We start from the raw sequence: 27030 nt of genomic DNA, 5'->3' as shown, positions 1-27030 counted from the left end.
TCATAGATCAACAAAATTACGATAGCGTTAGTAACGTCACATCCGGTTCTCACTCCTTAATGCTTCCGTGTTATGAAATCTGCTTTTGTAACTTCAGTCTTAGCGTTTGACATTCAGACGGAGAATTAATTCAGTCCCAAAGTCTCACGATTGAAAGATGTTGTCTTCTGTTGCTGTAAAGAGAGTGAGTTGGAACGTAACGATTGTTTATATATTTATTTGTTTTTATTTTATTGCCATACAATGCCATGGTCCAATGACAGTCAATAGAAATGTAATTTCTTGATGTATTACTGTGGTATGGATGTTGTGAAGGAATTCAGTTTATTAATGCAAGTTTATTAATGTTACCATTAATGTTACTGTTACCATTAATGCTTTTCTGACCGTCCTGCTAGAGGACAGCGTTTCAAAGTCAACTTTACATATTTGAAATGTTATATCATTTTGCTCAATATTGAATTTAAATGAAGCAAACGAGATTTTAAAAAAAAGTGTTAAATGTTAGGTTGAAGTTTCGTTTTAAAAGGCTTTTACCATTTGGAGCCATTTCACAGATAATATCTCAACTTTCTGCCCTTCAAATCCATTTGTTCATCCAAGCAGTATTTTACTTCCAGGTCTTTACTGCAGCTTTCCAAAGCTCACTATAAGTAGGCCAAGGTTTAGGATTTCTGAGAGTATACTGTATCACATTTGCATTTATGCAGACCTACGGTATAATGCAAATTTATTAGGCCATCCTTTCATGGTGGTTTGTATTGGTGGGCTGACTTCAGCTGCAGGAGCAGCATTACAGCTGTAACAGGGTTTTTCCCCCTCATGTGCTGAATTATTGACATGAATGCTTTCTTGTAAGCTGGTGTCAGGGATGTGTCGGACAGCTCAGAGACCAGCACTCATCGGGATGGTGTCTGCCCGTGGGTACCGAGGAGATTCACCGGAGGACACGAAGGGAGACCTGATTGAGATTCCTCTGCCACCATGGGAGGAGAAGATCGACGAGCCCGTTGAGATCAAGAAGCGGCGTCTGCTGTATGAGAGCCGGAAGAGGGGCATGCTGGAGAACTGCATTTTGCTCAGGTTTGTGTGTGTGTGTGTGTGTGTGTGTGTGTGTGTGTGTGTTTGTGTTTTTTGTGCAGACAGTTATGATTCAGAGACAGGGATGTTAAAATTGAACTTGTGAAACAACAACTCTTGGAACTCTCTTTCCTCTGCAGCCTTTTTGCAAAGCGATACCTGAACATGATGAGTGAGAAGCAGCTGCAGCAGTATGACAGACTGATTAACGAACCGAGCAATGACTGGGACATCTACTACTGGGCAACTGGTAAGACAAATGGACTGTTTTCTGCTCTCATGTGTCCTGTCTTTCCCCAAGATAATTGTAGAAGAGTAAGAGACTGAAATACATTTAGAAATGAGCAAATGTAATTGTTTTTCTGTTTGTTTGTTTTTTTTTTAAAAAAAGCTCTTTGTTAACTGGCAGTCATTTATGATGAAATACCAGCTTTGTGATCAAATCAACTTTTTCGTTGCTCTTAAAATCTATTTTGGCAGACGGTAGGAAAACCTTCACTGTCTCACTGTGAAACAGAGATGGTTACGTTGTCTCCAGGAACTGGTTGAATTGGAGTGGATTCCCTATTGAACGTGGTTTATTCAATTGTGTCCTAAAATAAGAAGCAGAATACTTGATCAGAGAAATAAAGTTAATGGAATCAATACAGGAAACTGCAATATGAATATTTATTACTCTGTCAGAAAGCCTTGAACAATCCGATTCACCAGAAATGTACAAACACAGACTTATAAGCTTTGGCAGCATATTGACAAAGAATAAGATTCAACATCGTGGGATGTCAAAGAGAAAACAAACCATAACCAATTAATTAATATTGTTCCATCATCCACTCAACGTAAAAACCGACATGAACTTTTGAACTAAAACTGGTTTCCTAAATGGTAACGGCATTTTATAAAACAAAACTCCAATGAGCATTAATTACCAGTTTTAAGACTGAATTTCCAGTCAGTTTTACTCTGAGGTTCTGATCTGAAGAGACATAAATCTGTTGCTTTTTGGGGTTTGCAGAGGCTCAGCCCACACCTGACATTTACCAAGGAGAAGTCATGGACATGCTGAAGGAGTTCACAAAGAATCGTGAGCAAGAGCAGAGGTTAGACGCGCCCAGCTTGGAGTACCTGGAAAAGGAGATTCAGTGAGGCTACGTCGACCTCCTCAGAGACTCGCTTTAGATTGGTCGCTGTGGAAACCACCAAACTACAGAGAGTACGAATACTGTATTTAGACCAGTTTTCACATGAATGTCATAAATTTGCAGATTTTGAGAGAAGCTTGGGCTTGAGACTCATAAGATGCTTGTACACACCACCTGAAAATAGCCTGAGCTTTAGGAACAGAATAGGACAAATGGGGAAGAGCATTTACAGGTGCTGAATGTCTCTTTCAAACAAATGTAAATTTTATTTATGGCATTTGTTTCATTTTATTAAGAAGCTGTGTATATATCTGGCATGTGAAGGAGGAGGTGGCCATGATTGACCCTACCGGTGATATTTACTGTATTATGTAATGAAGGTTGCGCTGCCTGCTGTGTTAAGATATGGACACCAGATGGCAGCAAAACAACATTTCTGGGACCGTGTGTAAGCGGTTATAGTGGATTTTGTGTATTCATGTTCTCAGTAAAAATCTAAATTCAACCTTTTTCTGTCGATGGCTGATTTTTCTTTCTTACCTGATCACGGCACTGGGGCGACTGGGGTCGATCCCAGCTGTCACGGAAGTGGGACTACAGCCCCCAGACTGTGCCACGGGGCACGTGCACTGACACATTCGCACCTAGTTTGTTCTCAGCCCAAAGAAAAGCTTCGGCAAGGAGAAAACTTCTAGATTCTACGTGAAAAGACTGGGATTGATCTCAGAACCTTTGCTCTGAGGCGACTACACCAACATTTGCACCACTTACATTAGAAATCGTCTGGGTTTTTTTATCACTTGAAATGTAACAAACGTCAATCTAATGTCTGAAAAGGAGGTCTTCATGATGTAAAATTAAATGAGCCAAGAAAACTGAATTAATCTCTAGTTTGTTCTCAATCAACTAGTAGCTATTAACCTGGCTGGTTATGTGTGGCGTTTAGCACGAGTGATGCAGAACTGTGAGCAGCTGCTGTGGGCTTAACTGACAAAAGACGTCCATAGGTGAGATCTCAAAGGGTAAAAAATAAGTTGGTTATATTGTTGAATGATGTAAAGACAATATCAAGTGTGAAGTTTTCCCCTTCGGAGGATAAAATGGTCAGTAAGGCTGCGATAAGACTGTTAGCAACGATTGAAGAGGTACAGAAATCAAGCCTGGATTTCCCTGAATCATTTATATTCAGAGGTGATTTAGGACGACCCAGAACATTCGACCTCAAGCTCACCAGTCTTTGTGGCATGTAATTAATTTTTGCATTCATTTACCCTAAATTGGTTTTCTTAACTGTAATTATCTCCAGGAGGTTATGGGATGGCCGGCGTTTCTAATTTTGTTTGTTAGCGTAATAACTCCAAATGTTCTGAATGGATTTTATTGACATTTTCAGGGAACGATGATGGGCCAAGGAACCGATGATGATATTTTTTGTGATGTCCTGGATTCTAGGGGGACTTTGGCCTTTGATCTTCCAAAGATCATATTATGTAACATTGTATTTCTACATTCTGTATATATCCTACAGGTGTGTCACAAGGTGTGAGGAAATGAGTTGCTTGTTTTTAGGTTTAATAACTTCCATTAAAGGGAGTGAGGGTGCACACGCACGCGCACGCACGCACGCAAGGTTGTTTAGAGTGTGAGTCCAACTATCGGGAAAATGAGCTTTGCTCTCTGAGGGCGTCTTTCTAGTTTGGGAGTAAAAATAACTAAAAAAGCAGTGAATGGATTTTAATGAAATTTTCAGGAAATGCTGATAATGGGCCAAGAAAGAGCCCATTAAATTCTGGTGAAGTTGCGGAGGGACACTGAAATGTGAACAGCGAAGGATAAAAGACAAGGGGGGGGGGGGGTGATCATAAAGTACTATGTTATGTAAACCTGTATTACTACTGCCTGTATATAGGCGACGCTACAGGTGTCACACCAGATGTGTGGAAATGAGTCTCCACTAGCAAACCAGTGTTGCGATTGAAGGAACAATTGATACAGATACGGAACCTTTTTTTCTCAGATTTCTCCTGTGTCCTGTGGAATGGGCCGGACTTCTACGCTGCTATAACACCAACCTATAATATCCCTAAAATTACCTCAACCTGTTCCAGCAGTGAAATAAAGGAATGTGATTTGCAAGAGGGGCATTTTGCATTGATGGCACAGCATCTCAGAGCAGAACAAAGGCTAATCCTGCTCTAGAGTCCTCGAATGCATAATGTATTACAATAAAAACCTTCTGGGGAGTCACGGTTTCCTGCCGTGAAGAAGAAATGGTGCCACCTGTAGAGCGCAGGTGCCTGGAGGGGGTAGCGCGTCGCACATCTCCGTTGCTCTCAGTCTGATTTCGGAGAGTGCGTTCATCAGTTGCCCACGCACACCCACTGAGCCTCTCCGCAGCCCTGCGCTCCTGTCATCCTCCGCCGCCGCTTCCTGCGTCGTGACAACTCTCCGTTTCATCCTCAGCCCCGTCGTCGTTCTCAGCTCCCCTGGAATTTCAATCGAACGCGCTTCCCTCCAGTTCCTCCTCCTCCACCAGCCTTTATGAGTACAAAGGGGGAAACACCAAATCACCTCTGCCAGGGTTAACTCTGAGCGTTTCACTTGAGCTGCTGAAGGGGACTCTTGTGCTGAAGATGCAGTGAAATTTAGAGTGTGTGTGTATGTGTGTGTGTGTGTTTTCGTACTTGCTACCTACTGAGTACCAAAATCTGCATTCTACTAGCAAAGTGAGGCTATTTTTGGAAACTGAGGACTTGTTGGCTGGTCCTCACAACCTCCAAGGACTGCTTGAGGGTTAAGACATGATTTTAAGGGTGAAGTTAGACAGATTTGGGCTGAGGTTGGGGTTGGGGTCGGGGTCGGGGTCAGGGTCAGGATTAGGGGGTTGGTTGGGATGGTTAGGGTCATGGCATGGCGTTGGGGAATGTATTATGTCTATGAAAGTCTTCACAAAGATAGAAGTACAAGGATGTGCATGTCTGTGTGTGTGAATCCTTGGATTTGCTACATGTTCCCAAAATACACTCTACTAGCAGAGTGGGAGATCTTGGCTGGTGCCCACAACTTCAACAGAATGAGAGTTTAGAAGTGGTTTTAAGGTTGAGGCTAGAATTTGGTTTAGATTAGTGTTGGAGGGGTTAGTAGGCAGGGTTAAGGTTAGTTTAGGGGAATGTACCGTGCCCCCGCAAAAATAGAAATATGAGCATGTGTGGGGGGATCTAGGTATGTATTCCCTTAAGCAATTCAAACAATGTCCCCGCTACAATTAAAAAACTAAAAAGACCCAAATAGATGCTTCAATAACCTTTTCTTTAAGTGGTTTGGAATGTTTCTGCAATGATCCATTGAAAAATCATGTTCAAACTTCAACACAAACTTCAACACAGCTCTCTCGTTTGTACGGATCTTGTTGGGACAGGAAAAAAAAAGCCCAAAACAACAAAAAAACCCAACTCAAAACGATACCGGAATGTTGATTGTTTTATATACACATGTATATTTATGTACACTGTACAGATTTCCAAAAAAATAAATGGCTGAGATTCTGAACCCCACTGATGTGCGACTACAAAGACTGATGGGGTCGAGTGAAACCAAGGACACACATGTCAACAACCCCAGCAAATACAGTTTGTCTTTTCCACTCACTGGACACTTCACAATCACATCTACGATATACAAATAACACGTCCGCTGGTGCCCTCCCCGTGTTAAGCAGCTCTCCCGTGGAAATGCCCTAAACGTGAGGCTGCCTGGTAAAACCCACCAGTCTGGTTCATTTGGCCGGTGAAGAGCAGACAGTCCTTCCAACTCAAAGTAGAAAAATCGAGCCCTGATTGTTGGTACACCAATAGCTGGACTTGCATTGACCTTAACGGAGCCGTTGGAATGTAATACCTCGCTAGCCGCGCGCGGCGTAGTGCCTTGTTTTAACGCAAGGTGCCATCGGAACACAAAGGGGAGCGCGTGCCTGGTTATTTTGGGATGCCCTGTCTGCTCTGACCTGAGATGTTGCTAACCATGATGCAAAGAGGTGATGATTATCTACTCTCCCACCTTCACACCCCCCACCCCCTCATCCCTTTGGAAGGGCGCACATATGCTAAAGAGCAAGGAGCGGCGGGCGCAAAGCCGGGAAGCATGTGCACGTGACGGCAGGGGGGGGGGCTTGTGTTGTTATGGTGACACATTTCTATTTTTTTTCCATCCTGGATCACATACAGTAGGACAACGAGGACAAAGATAGCTGCGTCGGTCAGCTGTCAGGAATGAAGAGAGGTTTTGGTGCAGCCGGTGCGGCCTCGAAGAGACGACGCCTCAAAAAAAACAACAGTTTCCTGTACAGTTTTCTACGGGATAAAAACAGTAAACAATGCCGCTCCGTATTCAACTGGCACGCACATGCACACGAACACACACTCAAACACGCCCGGACGGGTGGGGGATGTAAATCTTAAACACGGACACACGATTTAAAACCGCCTCACCCGCCGTGCGCGCACATGAAGACACTGGAATATTAAACAACGGAGGCTCTCGTGTGTTTTCGTCCGAACAGGCCGTTTCCGCGGGGGCCCGGGGAGGTCACGCGCAGGCAGCGAGACAAAAACTGGAAGACTGACTGGAATCTGGTAAAGCTGCACGCTCTGAAAAAAGAGCTCCCCCCCGATCCTCTTCCCCTCTTTAATCTGATTTATGTAACTGAGAGTCGCCGCGAAAAGGATGAGGCGGGTTTTATTGATCAGGTTATCTTAGCATGATGACGCTAAATCACTCGCTGCCCGCACTCATAAATTGTCAATTCACACAGATCCAATAATACAGAGTTGGACGGGTGGCAGGAAGGAGGGGGCGCTTTGCTTTCAATGCCCTCTTCCTTTCTGAGATGTGGCCGAGACGGCATCAAAACCGGCCGACGGCTTCAGATCAGGGATTCACGGTTGAGGGACGGACGCCGACGGCGCTCTTGTTTTCCCTTTCAGCTCTGGGCTCTGAAGGGCTTGAGGATCACCCCACTGTGAGAAGGACACGTTGTGCCTCTGATTTATGTGAATTGACCTTTTAACCCGTGACCTCCCCGTAGCAGATATTCTTTTTTTACATTTTAATCAGGTCACCCCCCCCCCCACACACACACACACACACACACAAAATGCCCACAAGTGACACCTTATTTTAACCAGCACCTGTTATTCTTTCACTCTTACGTGGTCACTAAAACAGCTTTCCATTATTATCCTATGGAAGTTGGCATTTTCCTTGTCTTCTGTCTGAAAGAACGGACTGTTTTTTTGTTTGTTTTTTTAAAATCCTTTTTCAAATTAAAAAATAAACAACAACACTATTGACCTTGCTCTGATTTTCGGTCCATGTGGGGCTTCTTTTCTAACAAAATAACAGCACTTTTTTTTAAATCCCTTTTTTTTTCACTTGCCCTCTTGGTTAAGTGTTAATGTTCATGTCTTTTTTTTCCCCTCTCAGAGCAGCAGTTAATTTGGGTTTACAGCACATCACCCACGGCACACACAGACAACGAAGGTTTCCAGAACCGTCACTGGGCTGCCAGAAGAAAAGAACCAGGGAAAAGTGACAAAGATCAAGAGCGTGTTGAGAGTCCCGTTCCACATTTCATGTGAAATACCGACGCTCCCCCCTTCACCGGTGTTGGATGACCTTTTTTAAAAAAAAATTCTCAACTGTCTCAAGGTTGGGATGAATAGTGACAGTGACAGATGTGGCAGTAAAAGGGTAGGCGGGCGGGCGCTGTTCGCACTCATATCTGATTCATGATTGAACTCTTCCCGCCGCCCCGAACAGTGGCCGGAAAATCCTTCTGATCCATTTTTTTGGCAGGAGGCAAAAGGTAGCACTCGGGTGGCGACTGTTTGACATGGTGGAGGAAAGAAGAACAAAAAAAAAAGAAAGGACGGGGGTCAAATGGAGAAAGAGAGCAAGGACATCAAAGCCTTCCTCTCATAAGTCCACACCAAAAGATTTAGAGGGAATCAAAATCTGACCAGTGGATATCAAAGAGGCCTGAGAACAAAGGGATGACACACAATATCTGCACTCGGGGTGGCGGGTGTGTGTAGGTATGCGCTGGAGGTGGGGGTGGCGCTGAGAAGCTGGTGCTGACCAACACTGGAGGCAGGGCGATCGCTGTCTTCCTCAGGCCTTCAGGGAATGCCACTGGGAGACGGCCGTGCGGGGGTGACCCATCATGTCCTTCCAGTGCTTCACTTCTGCAGGGCCGCTCTTCCATGAAAGATAAATCTGCCACAAACAGACAGTCGCATGTAACAGAACTGACGTCAGAGAGATTGATGGTATTTAGAAAGACCGTTCAGCCCCTAAAAAAGGAACTCAGTGGGGTGTCAGAGCAGCGTTGCTGTCGCTCTAACTGGGATCCAGCTCCTCTCTAACAAATGTGGCCACGAGAGGAAGCGACCTCCCTTCCTAAATGCTTAGTAATAATTGGAAAAAGGCAAATTCCTCTTGGACAGAAACCCTGATGTGTTTGCGCATCACAGTAAATACCATTTCCTTTGTCGTCCAACCTTGTTGGGGTTATTTATGACTGTGCTATAATAAGAAACCTGTTATAACCGATGTACAGCGTGTGGGCAGATAATATAAATGGCTGTAGGATGTAACACCTGCTGCTCAGGCTCAGCTCAAAGACCGCCCCTTCAGAAAAGGAAGAAAGATGTGCAGCCTCTTGCAACAGTTTTTCAACCTAAAGGATCCATTATTGTTTCATTCGATCAGCTGTAATACATCTATACGCTTGTTGTGGGTGACCGGATTCGTCCAGTCTAAAACCGATACGCAGAGATTCACGTGCTCATGCATCAGCACAAGCGCACCTGCCTTCATGCCGTGCTGCTGTGCGACTCGTGACTCCAGAACTACCTTTTTAATGATAAATAAAAGTTGCCGATTGGCGCAGGTTCTCGGGTCTTTGCAGGTGGCTGTTCCAGCAGGGGTCAGTAGAGACTGGCTCAGTGATCGCCTGCGGTCGCTCTGTCACGGGGTCAGATTGAACAGCAGAAGAAAGCAGCGAGCAAGAGTCGAGAAAGAAGAAGAAGAAGAAGAAGAAGATACCTTGCCAATGACATCATTGCGACTGAGCTTGTCCTTGTCCATGACAGTGATAATTATGGTGGTCTCCCTCAGCACGTGGGCCGGCACGTCAAAGGGGAAGGACTCGTTGAAAACAGGGTTCAGGCAGCGCTTCATTACCACTGTCTTCTTCTTTTCCACGCGCTTGTCCTTGTGCATCAGCCACACTTTAACGTAGGGATCTGCAGGGGCAGAGAAAGGCTCTATAAAACACCCCTTATCATTATCAGCGCAGCCATAAACATTACTTGTGCGGCGCGATAGACACCAGGCCCTTTTGCTCTGAGTTGTGAACACGTTGAACTAGTTTGTTTTGCTTCGACGGTGCAACCCCGTATGAAAAGTGAAAAGAGGCAAAGACGAGACATGAGGGGGCGTTTCATACCAGAAGTGCCTCCAATGTCCATGGCTTTAAGGTTGCGGGCTTTGATGATGCTCACAGTGATGGTGTTGGCTGTGGGGTTGTAGCACAGAGACACCAGCAGATCCCCTCGACTCCCCTATAGAAACGACACACAGCAGCGTGAACGTGAAAACCCCCCCGTGTTGCCTCGGCCTCCCATGTTTTGCAAGCTTGGAATTTCGGTTTCTTCCACCAGTTGCCCGTCCTCCCACTCTCTACCCGTCAGCCTCTCCATATTCCCCCTCCATCTCTTCTCCCACCAGCACGCTGCCACATCTCCCCCAGGTGCATCTGGGTAGCCAGGGATGACATCACCCATTACATTCCGTCCCATCTCCTATCTTCCACTCACTCTCTCCTCTCCTCTGATCCTTCTCTCTTCAGAAGATGGCTGCTGCCATATTGCATCACATGGCGTCCATGCAGGCCAGGCCGCAATGACGGATCAGCCGTCATACATGAAGCAACAGTTTGGTACCAGTTAAAGGTGCGTAAGATCAGCCATGCGTTGAGTCCCAGCCTCGTGCGCCCACCGCTGCCACCATCTTACTCACGCTGCCGTCGCTGCACGGTTTCAGCTCCTTCCAGAATGTCTGCATGTTCGCCAGGTCCAGTTTGTTGAGGGGGATGGACACCTCGCCTATGGGGTCATTCCTGCTGAACCGGTCGTAATCAAGGACCTGTAGGTATAAGGTCCTCTGGACAACCTTTTCGTATGGGAACCCTGAAAAAGACAACACACTGAAGAAACATGCAGAAAAAGAAATAGCTAAGTGTGTTCTGACACTTGAGGGACCAGAAAGGCTTCCTCCTGCACACCTTCGAAGAGGAAGGTCTCGTTCCAGTGCGGGTTTAGATTCTTCCGTTTGACTTTGGTCTCCAGTTTGTGCTTCTTGTCTGGCAGCAGGTAGAGTTTAACAAACGGATCAGAGGTGCCGGAGAAGTCCTTGGCGGGCAGGTCCTGGCCCTTGAGGATTTTGACAGTGAGGGTGGAATCCTGAAAACTGTAGCCGACGCTGAACTGAATGCGGCCAAGCTTCTCACACACCGGGCCCTCGTGGTCATCTTCCTCTGAGCCTGGAGATAACTGGGATGGCATGAAAAGTGATTGATGTAACGTATCATTGATGGTATGAATGAATATTAGCATTTCGTATCATTAAAGTGTAAGTGTGTGTACATGCGTGTGTGTGTTGCATTCACTCATCTGCCATTTGTGTGAAAATTCATTTGTCACATTTGACAGAGAGCAATCAGACGGAGCAATCTGGCCGAAAGCTCAACGCAATTTCTCTGAACCACGAGCGCTCCGCTCACTACATTGAAGAGTTCATCAACACCTCAACACTGTCGAGACAGAAGTTATGGCAAGATTGATAGATCATAATGGAAGTGAAACCAGGGCTTCCTAGAGCAGAAAAATCGGACCTCCGGGTCAAACGTGTTCACAGCCGCTATAAGAGACGACTGGGTTTAACCAGAACCACGCTGCAGCATGAGAAACGAAGCGGCTCCAGGGCGGAATGTTGGGTCACGTGGCTGAAATCATCTGTGTGATGATGAGAGGTGGTCAGTTTCAGGTAGAGGGACCTCCTGAGGGCACCAGGAGGGCTCCAGAATGCAGAAGCACATTCCACGTCCTCCCCAATATTTCTAGCAGTGATACATCACTTAATTCTTTTTATGTTTTTACAGAAGAACCAGAGTTCTTTAATTCTGGGTTAAGAAAACACAAACATGATATTTCTGACAACAGCCAATTAAAAATCTGGCACACTGGATCTTTGAAGGCATGGGAACTGCTGCTAATGAGAAAATGAACAGAAAAATGATTTAAAATAGGACTATAGTGAAAAAAAGTACGTTTTCTTATCTACGCTAAAGAACTATTGTTCAAACAACCATCTGTTAAGACCACTTGTGTGTGTGTGTGTGTGTGTGTGTGTGTGTGTGTGTGTGTGTGTGTAAGATAATGTTTAGACTACCTGAAGAAAACCCACACAGACACAGGAGGAACCAGAAAACTCCTCAATGCCAAAAGGTTCTGGGTTCGATTCAGGCTCGGGCTTCATTAGGAGGAGGCCGTGACGCCCTCGTTAAGTTCCATCTGTCTGTTCCTCAGACCCGCCACATAATTATATGGAGGCCATACCTGTTGCTGCCGTGCTCTCGCAGCGCCCACGGCGCCGCATGTTCTTTCACAGCTAATTACCGAACATCAGTGAATAAAGTGCACGTCTCCTCCTTTCCCCCTCCCACTGTTCTTACTTCAGGGTGTAGCTGTGGAGCTCAGTGGGATGAATATGGCACTTTTTAAATGATTAAAGACTGGTGAAGAGCAGTCTTGGCATTTGTCATCACTGTTTGAAGACAGGAAATCAGCGTTTTATGGTCAGAATGTGTAAGAATGTGTTCAATTGTGGCCAATTTTCTCTTTTTGTTGTGGCCAACAGCAGGGTGATAAATACAGGAAAACAGGATCGACTGAACTGTGACTCATTGGACCTCCGAACTTCGAAAGCAGAAATGTAAATATGTGCACAATACATTTGTCTTAAAATATGCTTTTAGCCAGTAATTAGCTTCACAAAGTACATTTAATATAATACATATGAAAGAGTTTTATGCAAGCAGCATTACAATGTGTATTTATTTATTTACTTGTTTGCTAAAATGTTAAATAGATGGAGGTGTATTTTTGTGCGAGGTGATTTAGGTGTTATTTTATAAAAGTGGCTGCATTAGTAAAGATATCCACCATTGTGCATCACACAGCACGTTACCATGAGCATGTCACTGGTGACTGAGTTGGCCAGGTCAGACACGGAGGAGTTGGCCCGTCGTCCAGAATCATCTGGATTCTGACCTCTGGGGCTGCTGCCTGGTCTGTTCCCAGGAGTCCTGCTAAAATGAACACACAAAAGAAGAGTACATTCAGATCAAAAGGTCAGGATGTTCTCTGTGCAAAAAGGATGAAGATGGTGAAGGAAATCGTTGCTCTCTGTTTGGAATCCACAAAGTCAATTTGTGTAGGGGAGGAAAAAGAGCGGATTTAGTTGGAGGGGGTTAAAGAGTCGGAAGCAAACTGACACTCTGACACTAGAGAAAACATCAGAACACTTGGAAGGAGGCTTCGGCGGAGTTTGTCTGGCAAAAAAAAAAAAAATCAGAGACAAGAAGTTAAAAGCAGACGGGAGAAGAAAATAGATATGCCGTGAAGGAGGATGTAATTGATTCGTCGCTCTGTGTTTCTTCCCCTGATCTTCAGGTGAAAGCGGCGACGATGCGGCGCAGAGATTATTTAAAAATAACAGCCGCTCTTTCAGATACCGTCGGAGGCGACAGAAACGGTGCCGTTAAACCAAAACCTGTGGAGAAGATTTTCAATTATCACATCTAAAAATAAGCACTAATCACATTACAGACCAGCGGTCCCCCTGACCTACACACAGAGGTCATCTACAAACCTGTTTTTTTTAGCTATTTTACTAAAGTTGTGCACGGTTGATAAAAAAAATATGTGCAAGGAATCTGTGGAGACATATCTCCATTGGCAGATTTTAGTGATTTCCTGGACCTCTGCAGTCAACAAATATCTAGATTTGACACGGCTCAGTTTGCACCCAATCCAGCACTGTAGTTGCATCAGACCACAGGATGATCTGCCATAGTGACAAAATAAGTGCTGTCCAGAGTCTTAGCCAGCTGGGCACCACTCCTAGCTGGAGCTGGCCAGCAGGAATAAGGTTTGGATATGTCCTTGAGGATCTGTGACCCCAAAGTAGGGCTCTAACCTCTCCAAAATATTATCTAGCACTATAAACACATCTATGCTCTTCATCCCATTATGGAGATGAACTGGCACAGGTTTCAACATCACTTTTCCAAAGTGACTGGTGTGGCCAGCGTAGACTCATATTCATCGGCCAATCATCATGAAGATGTTTGGGTCTTGAGCTTTGGCCACATGGCCGTTGGCCATCCACACCTCAGGCACCTGCTCTTCTTTTTAACCAAGCTGGTAAAGTCACTTAGGTAATGCTCCCTTTTTGGGTTTTGGCATGAGCTTTGGGAAATGTACTGTTGCAGAGTCTGATCCATACTAGCAACAGCTACACTTGCTCTTCTTCTTGGTGAAAGGTGTCCTACTGTTTTTACATTCAGAGAATGATTTTTTTTTGGGAATACACAACTAAGTGGCCCACCTGGAAGACAACCGAGTGGCTTGGAACCTCTCCTCTAACCACTTTGCCAGATCAACCCAGCCCTAATGGTTGAGGCAATACTCCAATAGCCTGGAGGAAGTTTAGCTAGCAGTCTGTCTAAGTGGGATCCACACTATAACGTGCTTTCAGTAGCTTCCTCCACTGTGGCGAGCACCCCCACAAGACTGTGGAGATGCTACAGCCAGGACAAAGCCCTCAAAGACTTGAGCATCGCCAGGCTTTAAGGGATGCAGGATGGTATTCAGTTCCCTTTTTATTAACTGCCTGGGCTCTCCACACTTTCAAGAACACTATCTAGTACTTTCTTTAAAAAAGTGATGTCTCCCTATTCACCTGAGCTAAACCTGATGCCAACAGTGGAGCAGATCATCTCTAACAAGTTGGGATTTGCAATGTACGCTTTAAACACAATGTGTTTACATAAATACCCTCAGGTGTCAATACTTTTACTCACTAGTGAGGGGTAGTTATCCCAGTATTATTAGCTACCCGCATATTTGCTAATGCATGTAGCTGGAGGATACCAGAACAAAAATGACACACGTCTGTGACTTAAATAAAAACAAGCAGAGCGTATACTGAGACTGAAGACATTTTAGCATTTAACCATATAGATTTCCCCCCTACACCATTAAAGTATCTTTTTCACCTTTTTTATTTCATTAATTGTATATTTAATCTAAATGTACCTTCACCACAGTATACTTACATGATTTATTCTTTAGAGGTTGTCGTAACCATGACTACTGAAATGTGCACTCCCGTTTAAGGTTGTACTCACTACCATCCTGCGATCTGCAGTAACCATGGTAACAGGAGCCTTCAAAAGAGGGCGATAAAATCCAAGAAATTTCCACAGAGAGGCAAATATTGAAAATGGGGGGGGGGGGGGGGGGGGGGGGGGCGGCGACGACTCTGCAGGGCATCTGGACCAAACTTTTTTATAGCCTTTGAAACATTTGCTTTGACTTCCTTCCGCACATTTGCCACCTCAGGTGACCGTGGGAACGCACCGCTGGTTGTTGTGTTTGTGTTAAAAATCATTGATTCACAAACATCCAGAAAAGTGCAGCGACAATCACCAAATTAAGAGGCAATAATGTGGAATTACACTGTTTCACCTTTTAAAACCAGACTCTGATATATGCTCCCTCCCTCCCTCTCTGTCTCTCTCTCCTTCACACTTCACAATACTGAAAAAACTCTGACTTTTGACCTCAATCTGGGACCTGGTTGTCAGCTATCATCTGCGTAATTCTGCCGATGCCGAAGAGGAACCTTATCTGCTCATATCTCACATGTTTACTGTGTGTTTGCACATCTGTTAAGTTCCGATTAAGAAATAACCCGACAGAGAAAAGTCTATTCCTGTACCGCTGTGATAGATGAAACAATTAAAGTGAGAGGGACAAGATACTTGAAAGATAGTCGAGCACAGAGGGATTCTTCATCAGAGGAGGTTTGTGTTTCCACCTAAATGTTTGCCTCTTTGCCTCAAACATTGCGTGTATGTGTGCAGCATGTGCAACTTAATTTTCTAAATATAACCAGCCGGAGTTGTGAGAGCCGGCGGGAGACAAACGTGAAGACGCCCAAAAAGTTCTCGCAGCAGTCAAGAAGCAACCTCTGGAGGCGGAGCACCAAAACCTGCAGGTCCTGCAGTGGCCAATTTAGGCTGACTTCAAAACTGGGTCAGTCCTCAAAAGACTGGTTGTTAAAATACCCACTAAAGCAGGGAGAAATGGCAGAGTCGAAAACATGTTTGGGATTGATCCTCTTTGCCTGCTACTGAAGAAGAATTCTAAGACTGATGTGGGAGTCATTAAGGTGACTCATGCAAACATTTGCTGATCCTGTAGCACCTCCAACACCCCCCCACCCCTTCCCCCCTTAAATTAAAACTCCTCCATCTGCAGATAAATCCAATGATTCCTCCCTGCCTCCATCCTCCGTCTTTAAATTGCTGGTAATAACACATCACGATCTTTTAGAATGTTTGGTCTTAATAACGTCTTTAATTCTCCTTATGAGTTTGCATCCGGTGAAAACTGCGATTTCTGCTTTTCACTCAGCTGCAAAGTGAAGCAAATAAAATCAAAGCGCATCCCTCACACCCTCGCCCCTTTGGGCAATCTATAGTCTCCAGTCAACCTAATGTTCAGAACCTGGAGAAGACCCACAAAGGCACAAGGAGAAAATTTAAATTACACATGACCAGCCCCAGAATCAAACCCCTAAACTAACCACTGCTCGGTTCAAACGTGTCGAGTAGCAGCGAAACTCTGTGTAATGATAAAACCCCGAGAGTTTATCAGCCTCGTTTATTGTTCTCCAGATGTCAGGCCACAATAAGATACGATAAGCTATTTAATGGCGCTATTACAATTAATTATTTTACAGTAATGTTGGTTCATATGAGGAGTCAATATAAATCATACTGACTTAAATTAAACTGACTAATTAGGTAAACAAGAATGATATTATAGAGGGTGGTAGCCACTTAGATAAAAAGATGTGGAGCTAAGGTTTAAACTAAACAGCTGGTGCGGATGGTTCAGTGTGATGTTGTTAAAATTAAATTCCTGTTCCTCCAAGAAAACTGGTTTTCTATTTGACATTTCGTCCATGAGACTGGCCAAGCTGACAGACATCTATACTTATCAAGGAGGGCTCCTCTGACATCATCCCATTACAGAAAGGCTGGATTGGGGAATTTGTAGACAGTAGAATGGAAAAGGGTTTGTGAGAATGAGACAAATTGGCACAACGGTACAGGAAAAGAAAGAAAAAATCGAAGCGATGGGACAGATGTAATTAAATAACGCGTCGGACGGAAGATTGAGAGGAAAAGTGAAGAGTGAATGAAGCAGAAATGAGGAAATGACGTTTTATTGGGGGGAAAAAAATTGAGGGCCATGGAGAGGATGAGGGGGGGGGGGTGAGATGAGGGATGAGGGCGGCCATCGGGGATAAGAACAGCGTAAACATGCTGGAGATGAGTCTCGCTGGTATCACATTAGCCCTGGAGGAGACCATGAAACACATTATAGGTTCCGAGTGTGATGATGGATGGAGGCCAGGCCCCAGTGTCAGCCCACTCAGCGCCCCCCACCAGTGGGGACAAATCACTTGGGCCCAGACCCCCAAAACACATAGGCTAATGTAACTAATGGATCCATCGCCAATGTTTGACTGGCTTGATGATCTTTGAATAGACTCCTGTTGACTTCTTCTTCTTCTTCTTCTTCTTCATCACGTTTGTGAAGCCCACCTTCAACACGCAGCAACAGCCAATAACATCTGCCCCGTCGACCTCAAGAAGACTTTTACTTTTACCCTCACTGCCCGCTTACACCTTCAGCGATGATGTCAGCCTCACTTTCCCTTCAGGGGCGCTCTTAAATCAGCTCTCTGCTCGCAGCCGTGAGCTCCAACCAGAGAAATGGTGAACGAGCTCCAGACTCAGATCTGACAGCTTTGCCTCATTTGTGCTGACCTACATTACTTTTTTTTTCTCTCCAATCATCTTTCCTCCCAGGCCACCGGCGGCTGCCATGGGGACCATCGGCCGGCCCAAAGAGTCATTAAGGGACTTGACTTGCTGTGATTGCAAAGCTTGGACGCGCGATTGAAAAAGTCGAGGACGTCAGCTAGACTTCAGACTCGTACGGAGATACGACGGCGTTACAATACAGACCCCCACGACGGCGTTGGTGGCGAGAGGCCGTCAAATATATGACTGTTTATTCCAAAGTGTATAACCTGCTGGTTATCTTTAAGAGGTCGTTCCCATTCTTCATGCTTTCCTCGCTCTGTTCTTTTAGCCTTGGATGGACAACAAACAGAAGAGAGATCTGTGGGCGTAGCCGTGGGGAGCCATTACACACATCACACACCCTCGTTAACTCCATTACCAATCAGAAAGTATCGATCAGTGCAGCATTAAACCAGCAAGCATTTTAGTAAGCTGGGGCAAATGATCACACGTAGTATATTAAAAGGATTTACAAGACAATTACATGGGAATGGAAAGATTATGGAAGGAGCCAGGAGGAAACAAGCTTTTAAAAGAACTTCATGGAGGTATGTTATAAAAACCCAGCAGAACAGGAGCTAAAACCTATCAAACTGTCATTAGACATTCGGGTGACAACGTCATCAAACATGCGGAAGGAAAAATTAAGTTTTTAAAAAAAATAAAACATGAGTTTTTAATAAATGCATGAGTGTTGACAGTGTGTGGGAGCCGACTGTAGATATATTTAGTCATCACATATTCATCATGGCGCGCTGAACCTGGTTTTTTTCATTCTGACTGCAGTGACTGGAAACACACTTTTTCATTTTCTTGTGACATTGTTTTTTTCCTCCAGTGATCTGGATCTGTTTGTTTATTCCTCACTGGTGCTGCAGCCTCTTAGTCAGGCCTGTTTTAAGAGCGAGCTCTCGCTTAAAGGTTATGGACAGTCAGCCACCACGGAATCATACATCATGCATACCACGGCCGCTCCTTCCAAACAGCCTGCTGTGTATTTAAGGTTGGTTCTTCTTCTTTTGCTAAACAGGTTTGACGGTGGAGAGGGAGCGTCACCCCTCACTCTCCCGACAACAAGCAGCATCCACTCAGTGTGCCTTGCTGCTGTCTGGGCGGCGTGCGGTCACTGGTTGTTGATCCTTCTGCCTCCACTGTCTCATAATCCCCTGTCTCATTAATAACCTTGTTTGGAGGCCTTTAAACAAATGCATTAATTTGAACACCCCATGTTTGATAAGGAGCAGATTATAGTCCACAAACTGGATTACAAGGCTGCACATGAAATCAATTTTAATTAGGAAATTATTAAAGGTGCTACCTGCATTAGGTTAGGTTTAATGTTCTATTTGGGTTTTTTTGACCTTGTGAATGCTTCAATCATTGCATCACTTTAAACAAGAAGTTTTTCCCTCTCATGGCATAATAGAACCCATTATTCAAACGTGGCATTGCATTACTATGCACAAATACATTTAAATATACAGAACCCCCCCCCCCCCCCACACACACACACACAAACCCCCCCCTCCCCTCAGAACATTAATATTTTATGAAAGGAACTAAAGAGACAAGGAGTAGAGTTGCACTATAAATATTAATCCTCTATTGTCCATTGTCCATAATACAGGATAGAAATTATCACGACCGTACCGTGATATTGGTTTAAAGCTGTAAAATTGTGTGTATCAAGTCCTTTTTAAATGATTCTGACCCTTCTTCCCCTCTTACAAACTCAGTCTAAAGGGAGTGAGGCAGGCTTTAACTGACGGGATGGGTTTTTTTTTTGCATTTTTCTCATTTATTTCCCTGTTGGGTCTCTGTGTCCGGACTCATTAAGAAGCAGCTCGTCACCTCAGCGGCTGCTTTCAGAGATGTTAATATCACAGATAGATCCAGAGCTTCCACGGCACTTATCTGCAGGTGGGTGATTACCTTCGGACCGCCACTGGGCTACGGCGGCACCGCCATGGTGACCCGGCCGGCAGCCGTCGAGTATACGGAAAAATCAAAGACAGTGAGGCTCCATCCTCTGATAATATGGTAATTAACTGTAATCATGACATTTAACGGCTAATCTACAGCACAACAGATTTGTGTTGAAGAACGCTTACAAGATTTCTTTCAGTGGTGTGAATTTGAGGGTAAATCTTTGAAAAAGGGGCTTTAGTTTTAATTATTCATCTATTTTTTTAACCAGGTTAAAGAGAGAAAATGAAACTGAATGGAAACCCAATGCAGCCTCATCAATGAATCAAACACTTTTCGAACAATTAGGACTATAACCAGCACTTTGTCACGGCCGTCTGCAGCTTCGATGGCTCTTTTTAAAACCTGGACCTGCCGACCGCCATCGAGGACGCTGTTTGATTCAGACGCTTTATCAACCAGAAACAGCTGGCAGCCGTTTTCAGTGGAAAAGCTCTGACGAGCCAGATGTGCACCACCCTGACCAGCATTAAATGGCACGTGGATTTCACATGCGCTAGAGGAGGATTTCAATTACCACAAACATGTCAAACATACAGACACAATCTGAGGCCGGAATATTCCTGATGGGAGCGTTGCCGTGGTTTCCACATGGCCCACCATTGAGACTCAGCTGCCATTCAACATCGCCACAATATCAAACCCAAACTGATTAAAGAATCTGATAAGAATCAGTGACAGAATCCATTTTAGAGGGAAAAAAATGTCAAATCTGATGTTTGCGTTGTTTTGTTTTTTTCTTATCTGCACATCCTGACTCAGCAAGTGTCCCAGATTTAGAAAGACGGTAACTCAAATATAGATTTGACCTAATACACTGAGCAAACTGCCCCTTTTTGTGACATTATCTTCCATAATGAGATCTGATGCTGGTAGATATTTGTGCTCTGAGCTGCGTTTGATTTCATCAATAAACCAGCAGCCTCTCAAACGTGCCTATTTTTATCCGCTGCCATATTTCTCTAGAAAGCAGAAAGCCAAGTTTCCCCGCTTGGTCTCGTTCACGCCGCGGCGACCGTGTCCTGTCTCATCGCGTATACTTGGCGTGGGATCATTCTGTCCCGTTGTCCTCGGGCCCAGCTCCGCAGGAAATGCTGGGAGCGAGCCATCAGACGGACTGCTTACAGGATCACCGCGGAGACAGAGAGCAAGATGGACGGAGATGATGATGGAGAGCTGTTATTAGTCGTGGGAGGACACTAGACAACTAAGACCATGTGACCCCCCCTCCTCAGGGGGGTGCAGCTTGCTGTGATTACAGTTAGGTGCCTGACAGACCTCCGGAGGGGGAGGAAGCGAGGATGATGGGTGGAGGGGGGGGTTAGGGCTAAGGTGGTTCTAATCTCCTGACTGACCCTTGGATGGTTCAGAGTGAATTATAAAGGCATAAAGGGATCACACTTGATGCAATAACGGAGAAGGATCGGACTTCCTGGACGCAGCCATTTTTCATCAGGCAAAAATTTTACAGATGACCTAGTTAGAGCGGCAGCAGGTTCGGACGCGGCACAGCAGGAAAACTTCCCGTTTAAGAGATGAATGCCACATTTACACGATTTTAAACACTGGGGAGAAAAAAAACAATTAAAAAAATGTAATATATCTGTGAAAAAGCAAAGAAATTGTCCGGCTCTGCCAGCATTGAACCACTGGGTTAAAACAGTCATGAATAAAAGCACGAAATGTGCTAAAAGCGTCGCTGTATGAATTTATTTCGAAGGGAAAAGCGAGCGTGACATCACGAGGAAAAACCAACAGAAGGCGGAGGAGCGAGCCAGAAATGCTGGGAGTCAAACCGCCATGTTTTAATGGCAACGAGCAGGCTGCCATAAAGGAGACGAAGGTCACATCCTTTGTATTGTTTCTGAGGACGTGACGGCTTTGATGGTCTGCGGAGGAGCCTATAGATATTTACATTATCGTTGCAGACCATAGCACATCACAAGGCTGCTCTCAGCCTTGTGATGTGCTATGCTGTCTGTAGGATTGTTGTGGTGCAGGGCAGCGTTTTAACAATCAATATAATAGGAAGTATTGATGGTGATGAAATACTTCTTTGATTTTAGAGGCGAAATCGAGTCACTGCGGCCTCCAGACTGATTGGCAGTAGAGTGAAAAGGGGTGTGGCCTATTTACTGGTCAATCATATAGTTGTGTTGTCGGGTATTTTACCAGGGAAAAGTCATTTCCACCAGCTGAAGCACTTAAAGCACTTTACATACCTTCTATTGCCCCTTTTTTCAAAAACTTGTTTATTAAAATGAGATACCTGTGTGGATGTGACGGGGTGGGAGAAAAAGCCGTTTAAATTAACTGAGCTTTCCAGAGTTTGGATACGTGAAGGTTTCATCCTGCATCGGCATAACTGAGATAAGACAACATGCAACATTAAATTACCCCTCATTACACTGTGATCGACCTCAGCCTTGACATGCGGCAGCCTCGTCTACACCCCCTTTAACTTCTGATTCACAGTTCTAAAAATGCCTCTCTCTCCTTCTGTCTATGTCTCTTTACCTTTTCTCTGACGAGCTTTCGTTTTCTTTGTTTGCCGGTGCCTCCTGCAGATCGGGGAGGTTGGCGAAGTCGTCCTGCTCGGCGAGACCGATGGCCAGAGAGAGGACGACCATCTTCCCTTCACTGGACACACAGACAAACCACATGTCACACACAGACACACAAACACAACAGAGTCACATGGAAAGTCAAAATGAGGGAACGTTGATTCAGTCTGTGTGGCATTATTTAACATCTTCCATTATTTGTCCCCCACCAAATAAAAAAACCCATTAAATTAGAAAAATCTGAATGAATGTTGTTGGGTGTTGGTCAAAAAAAAGTAAATTATGGTCTGAAAGGAACCTCAGACAAAGGAAAACAGCAAATGAAATGCAATAGAATGGAGGCTTTCTGCAGAAAACCCACCAGTATGATAATTTAATACAGTTATTCTCTCTAAATACAAACTAAGTCATTTAAAGGACGTTTGTTGCACTGCAAATTCATGAGTTTGTGCAAACAGAGAGCTCATCAGATGGTCTTCTCTTCTGCATCCATGAGCTCTGTGAGAATACTGAATTAGAATTTCCGGACGATGGAGTCAATCACAGACTGTTATTACAAACAGAGAGAATTTCTCCAGTCCAGAAGCAGCTGTGGAGCAGAGCAGAACGGCCTAAACGTGCCACATGTCCTCCCTTGTCTGATGCTACGCTATTGTATCGGTTTGATCAGATTCGCCTGACGTTTCTTTCCCTGGCATCTCCTCATATCTCACAGTTTGGGTGTATTCTCCCCGTCTGGATGTGCTCCCCACCGTGGAGTCCCTCTTTAACGTGAGGCTGTTTGTCGAATCTTTATCGACACCGAAAGCGGACACATTAGCGCTCGACAGCCTGCCGACCACTGGGGATGCGTGAACAGCAGCATTGGGATGCTCGCCGATACCTCGGAAAAAGACCAAGGCGCACCCCAACATGACGCCTCCCATAATCAGGCCTCCTCAGTCCCGTGTCAGCCATGAACACGATGCTGGTCGCTGGTGCCCCGATGGTTATAACTGCACCGCGTTGCCGCCCCCACAGTGTTCTTCCCACCCCAGGGTGGAACGACCGACGTGTCTGGTCCAGTTAGGTTCACGAGGACAAGGAGGACGGGTGATACCACCTCCTCACGTATTATTTGAAAGATGATTCACGTACGTAGGATGTCACTGGCCCGGAGACATAGTGAATGGGGGAAACACGCACACGCATGCACACACACACACACACACACACCCTCACACACAGTGTTTGTGGCTGTGTTCATGGACAGGACGATGTAATTCTGCTCTGTGGAGCACATCATCTGTAATCTAACATAAAAGTTAAGCGGACAGAACGCATGCTCACCATGTCGTGCTCACCATCCCAACCAGTTGGGGAACCTTTACATAAATATTCTAAATGTCTGAGATTTTTCTCTGATCTTTTCAGGGTTTTCTCATCAGCTTCATTTGGATTTGATGGACATTTTCAATAGAGTCTAATAACCTTTCCTAAGCTGAGCACAATGAGTGTTTCTGCAGTGAAGACTAAATTTAGGGCCTCAGGAATGTAAACACTTGTGGAAGAGATTCATTTTGTTCCACATCAGCAGCCGTTGGGGACACTGACTCTCGTTTAGTGTGTTTGCAGAGTTTGATATAAATGTTTGGGCTAAATGATGATCACAATTCAGTCTCCTCAGTCTCAGTTTGTGAACGCGCATGTGATGGTAACGCCACAAAATTGGTGTAAATTATACCAGCTTCTCCAGCTTCTGGGTGGGAAAACTGAAGAAGTCTATTTGATGCTATTGACGTTCAGATTTTTAAATTAATAAATCAAATGTGGAAAAAAAACTGTTCATTTTCTATGATTCTGTTCTCTCATATATCACCATGATGGCGATAATTCACTGTTATGAAAACAGGTTCAAAAGTCCTCACTTGGGGGGGGCAACCCCTCCATCCCTGCACGCTAGTGCGGCTGTGCAGAAATGTGCGAGGTGATGGAGCACACGCAGCTGTGAACTCGTGCCGGGCTGAATGTAGATCTCATTTTCTTAAAACTGCCTCTGTGATGATTCCAGACGTGTTGGATATTGAGTCAGTGCGCTTTGAGGACAAATGAACGTCACTTACAGAAACGACTTGACGTCCAGCCCTCTGTGGCGGATCTGCTCCACCATGTGATCCCAGCTGCCAGGATTCGACCTCGACCGGCCCGCCCCTCCTCCCCTGTAACGGGAGGCCCCGGCCGCACTCCCCCGCACCCCGCGCGGGCCACCACGGTGTCCTCCACCACCTGGACCAGTGTGAAGCTGGCCCAGGCTCTGAGAGGTGACTGGGGGGTCGTTGGGACCCGGCGGGGGCTGGTGGGTGAGGGGCTGTTGCAGGCTCTGCTGTCGGACCAGGGGTCTGGGCCGCGCCACGGCCGAGGAGGGAATGTGCTCCAGGGTGGAAGCAGACGAGAGGGAAGCGTCCCCGAAACTGAGCAGACACACGACAGGTGATTAAAGACAGAAGTGTTAAGCAAGAAAATGGCTGACATCATATCAAAATTCAGCTTTGGGGATTCAAAATGTGCACAGGTGCATATTTGGCAATAATATAAAATAAAACCAAGAAACATTGATAATATTCTGTGCAACGTCAACATTGTGATATTTCAACATGTGGTGGAGCGATGTGGGTGCAGGGACGTGCTAGCATGCAGCACAGAAACACCGACTTACTTTGCAAACAGGGAGCAAACAAGACAAGACGGTTCTTTTCAGAAGCTTGAGTTTGGTCTCAGGTCTCCATCTGCAGCACTAACTGACTTCTCCCTCCTCTCGCGCTCAGCCATGACCTACTTCCACTCCTCACCTTGTTCTTCCACCAGCCTCTTGTTTAACTCCTGCCTCCCTCTCTCCATCCCCTCACTTCCTGGCCTGCCTGTGCGCTCCCTCATTTCCTCCATTCATCTTTTCAACACTCTCGGCCCTGGCGTCTTCCCGCCGCCCGCCTCAAATCACTCCTCGTTAAACCTGCAGTCTAATTACGGCTCTCTTGCTCTTCTACTCGTGTAGTGGCGCTCCGGCCCTTATCCTCGCTTCAATCACTGCCCTGCCTGATAACTGTAGGCTTAGGCTAAACAGCTATGTCTGAAAGCTCACGCTGCGGGAAGGATTTACTGCTTGGTCTCGAGTCGAGTTAGGGTTGCTCTCAGGCATTAACTCTGCTCTTAAGTCTGCTGGAATGCCAGGAGACAAGCCCCGTTGGGGAGCGCAGCAATGCGGGATTATTCAAACACAAAGCATATACATGCTCCAGTTTTTCCTTCAGACGTTTCGTTACAGTTCCATCAGACTTTGAGGAGAACATTTCCGTTCATTTGTAAAATGGAGTTTGAACCGCGTGAAACGTGCTTTCCTGCAGGATCTGCGGCACCCCTGCACACGGTTGCCTGCGGCGACTATAAAGAAGACAATGAGAAGACTCAGGACACAGTGTCACAATGGATAAGAAGTTCAAAGTAAAAGCCTGTGTGTAGATATTTCTCCTTCATTACTGTGTATTTCAATAAGAACAGTGAAAGAGAGGTCAAAAACTTGGCGTATTAACTGAAACCGGCATATTTTTTTTCCATTTTAAAAAAAACAAACAACTTTTTTGCCTTTTCCTCTGCTGTCATTTGCACCCCTGATGGTCTCCTTCAGCGCACCAGCCGCAGCAAAGACTTCAACTGCTTCCAGTTTGAATTAATGATCTTCTGAGATGATTTCTCATGTGTACGAGGCAGGCCGAGCCGCCCCGTCTAATATACACATAACTGACGAGGTTTTTCCACATTTATTATTCATCCCCGGGACACATGAAACACAGCAGAGTGGGCTGCAATTAACGGAGCAAAACAAGAAATCTGGAGTTAAGGTGGACAGTTATATGCAAATATACCATCCAGCTGGACAGTCAGCAAATCATTTATTCATGAGTGAATTTATTTATTGATGTCGAAGCAAGGAGGTTCCGTGCTTTTGGACTGTTGCACTTTGGAGCGCTGGGCACGCTCCAGTGGTCTCCTGTCTGTACAGTCACATCCACATGCTCTGAGGAGGAACGATCCTTATTGTCTGGATCCTATTATTGACTTAAGAGGGTTATTTTCACATTTGTTGCTGCCTGAGTGTCAATTAGGATGACTATAAACCTTGAATGATTTTGTAATTAAAGAAAATTGAAGAGGGTGGAAAAACAAGGAGACTGAAAAAAAGGGGGAGAAAAATTACAGACAGAGGAAAAAAGAGATTGGGGAGTGAGAGGAGGAGGTGGGTTGGGGGGGTGATGCCTAAAATAGAAACCAATTCCAGAGTAGAAATGGGAATACAGGTGAAGCTAAATAGAGGGATACAACGGGAGGCAGAGAGAGGAGTGACGGGAGTGACAGAAGGAAGGCTGAAATTTTGCCATGCGTCCAATTATGATGTTGTTAAAGCCACTCGGAGTATTTACGAAAACATCTGCTCGTGCATGAGATTCAGACACAGACTGACAGCCACCGTTCTGCTGTCCAACGGTTCCACACTTACTGGTTGCTAAAACTGTAGGGTGACTGTAAAGACAAGTTTGTTAGTTTCAAGTTTAGTTGATGGTTTTTTTTTTAAAACTGGCCAACACAATCATGGAATCTCTCAGTTCTTCAGGGTTTTAAATTGTCGTCATCAGCATGTATATGCCATCTTTTGTTCTGTTAAACTGGGATTTTTGCTCTGGTCTGACTACTGGGGTAACACAGGCCTGTACCTTCAACTTCTTATCAAAAACTGACACCTTTTTGGCGGCTAATGTGCTTGGTTCTTGCCTTTGCTTCATATTGTGTTCATTTTACTCAACGTCCTTGTGGCTTTTGAAATGGAATTATAAATAAAATGTAGCATTATTATTAGTTATTACATCCTGTGGAATAAATGTGGGTAACCGAGACATTTCCACAGACTTTTCCGCAGCGAGCTGGCGGTCTTCTCTCATGC

General features: G+C 45.1%; 2 protein-coding genes across 4 annotated transcripts in view; one reads left to right on the top strand and one right to left on the bottom strand.

Annotated features, from left to right (window-relative positions):
• The first annotated feature begins 41 nt into the window (after positions 1 to 41).
• On the top strand, positions 42 to 2730 carry sdhaf2 (succinate dehydrogenase complex assembly factor 2). The gene is made up of 4 exons (XM_003969950.3): positions 42 to 184; positions 860 to 1083; positions 1221 to 1330; positions 2096 to 2730. The coding sequence occupies exons 1-4, from the start codon at positions 158 to 160 to the stop codon at positions 2224 to 2226; spliced, it is 492 nt and encodes a 163-aa protein (XP_003969999.2). The 5' UTR covers positions 42 to 157; the 3' UTR covers positions 2227 to 2730.
• Positions 2731 to 5689: 2959 nt separating this feature from the next.
• The window catches only part of syt7b (synaptotagmin VIIb), a 57829-nt gene continuing 36488 nt past the window's right edge, over positions 5690 to 27030 (bottom strand). For all 3 annotated transcript variants that reach the window (XM_029845928.1, XM_029845930.1, XM_029845929.1), the window contains 8 exons: positions 24161 to 24508; positions 22012 to 22134; positions 12531 to 12651; positions 10567 to 10834; positions 10302 to 10471; positions 9730 to 9844; positions 9327 to 9526; positions 5690 to 8495 (listed from right to left, as the gene is read on the bottom strand). In XM_029845928.1, coding sequence (XP_029701788.1) covers positions 8391 to 8495; positions 9327 to 9526; positions 9730 to 9844; positions 10302 to 10471; positions 10567 to 10834; positions 12531 to 12651; positions 22012 to 22134; positions 24161 to 24508 — 1450 coding nt within the window. In that variant the 3' untranslated portion in view covers positions 5690 to 8390. The remainder of the gene's footprint in view (positions 8496 to 9326; positions 9527 to 9729; positions 9845 to 10301; positions 10472 to 10566; positions 10835 to 12530; positions 12652 to 22011; positions 22135 to 24160; positions 24509 to 27030) is intronic.

The sequence above is a fragment of the Takifugu rubripes genome, chromosome 13 (genome assembly GCF_901000725.2).
Source record: "Takifugu rubripes chromosome 13, fTakRub1.2, whole genome shotgun sequence".
NCBI lineage: Eukaryota > Metazoa > Chordata > Actinopteri > Tetraodontiformes > Tetraodontidae > Takifugu > Takifugu rubripes.
This window is presented reverse-complemented; position numbering and strand designations above follow the sequence as displayed.

Excerpts from the sequence above, each read along its gene's own strand:
- sdhaf2 (XM_003969950.3), top strand. The coding sequence starts at position 158 with ATGTTGTCTTCTGTTGCTGTAAAGAGA. Across the intron at positions 185-859 it reads CTTCTGTTGCTGTAAAGAGA|CTGGTGTCAGGGATGTGTCG; the intron begins GTGAGTTGGAAC and ends CTTTCTTGTAAG. Across the intron at positions 1,084-1,220 it reads GAGAACTGCATTTTGCTCAG|CCTTTTTGCAAAGCGATACC; the intron begins GTTTGTGTGTGT and ends TTTCCTCTGCAG.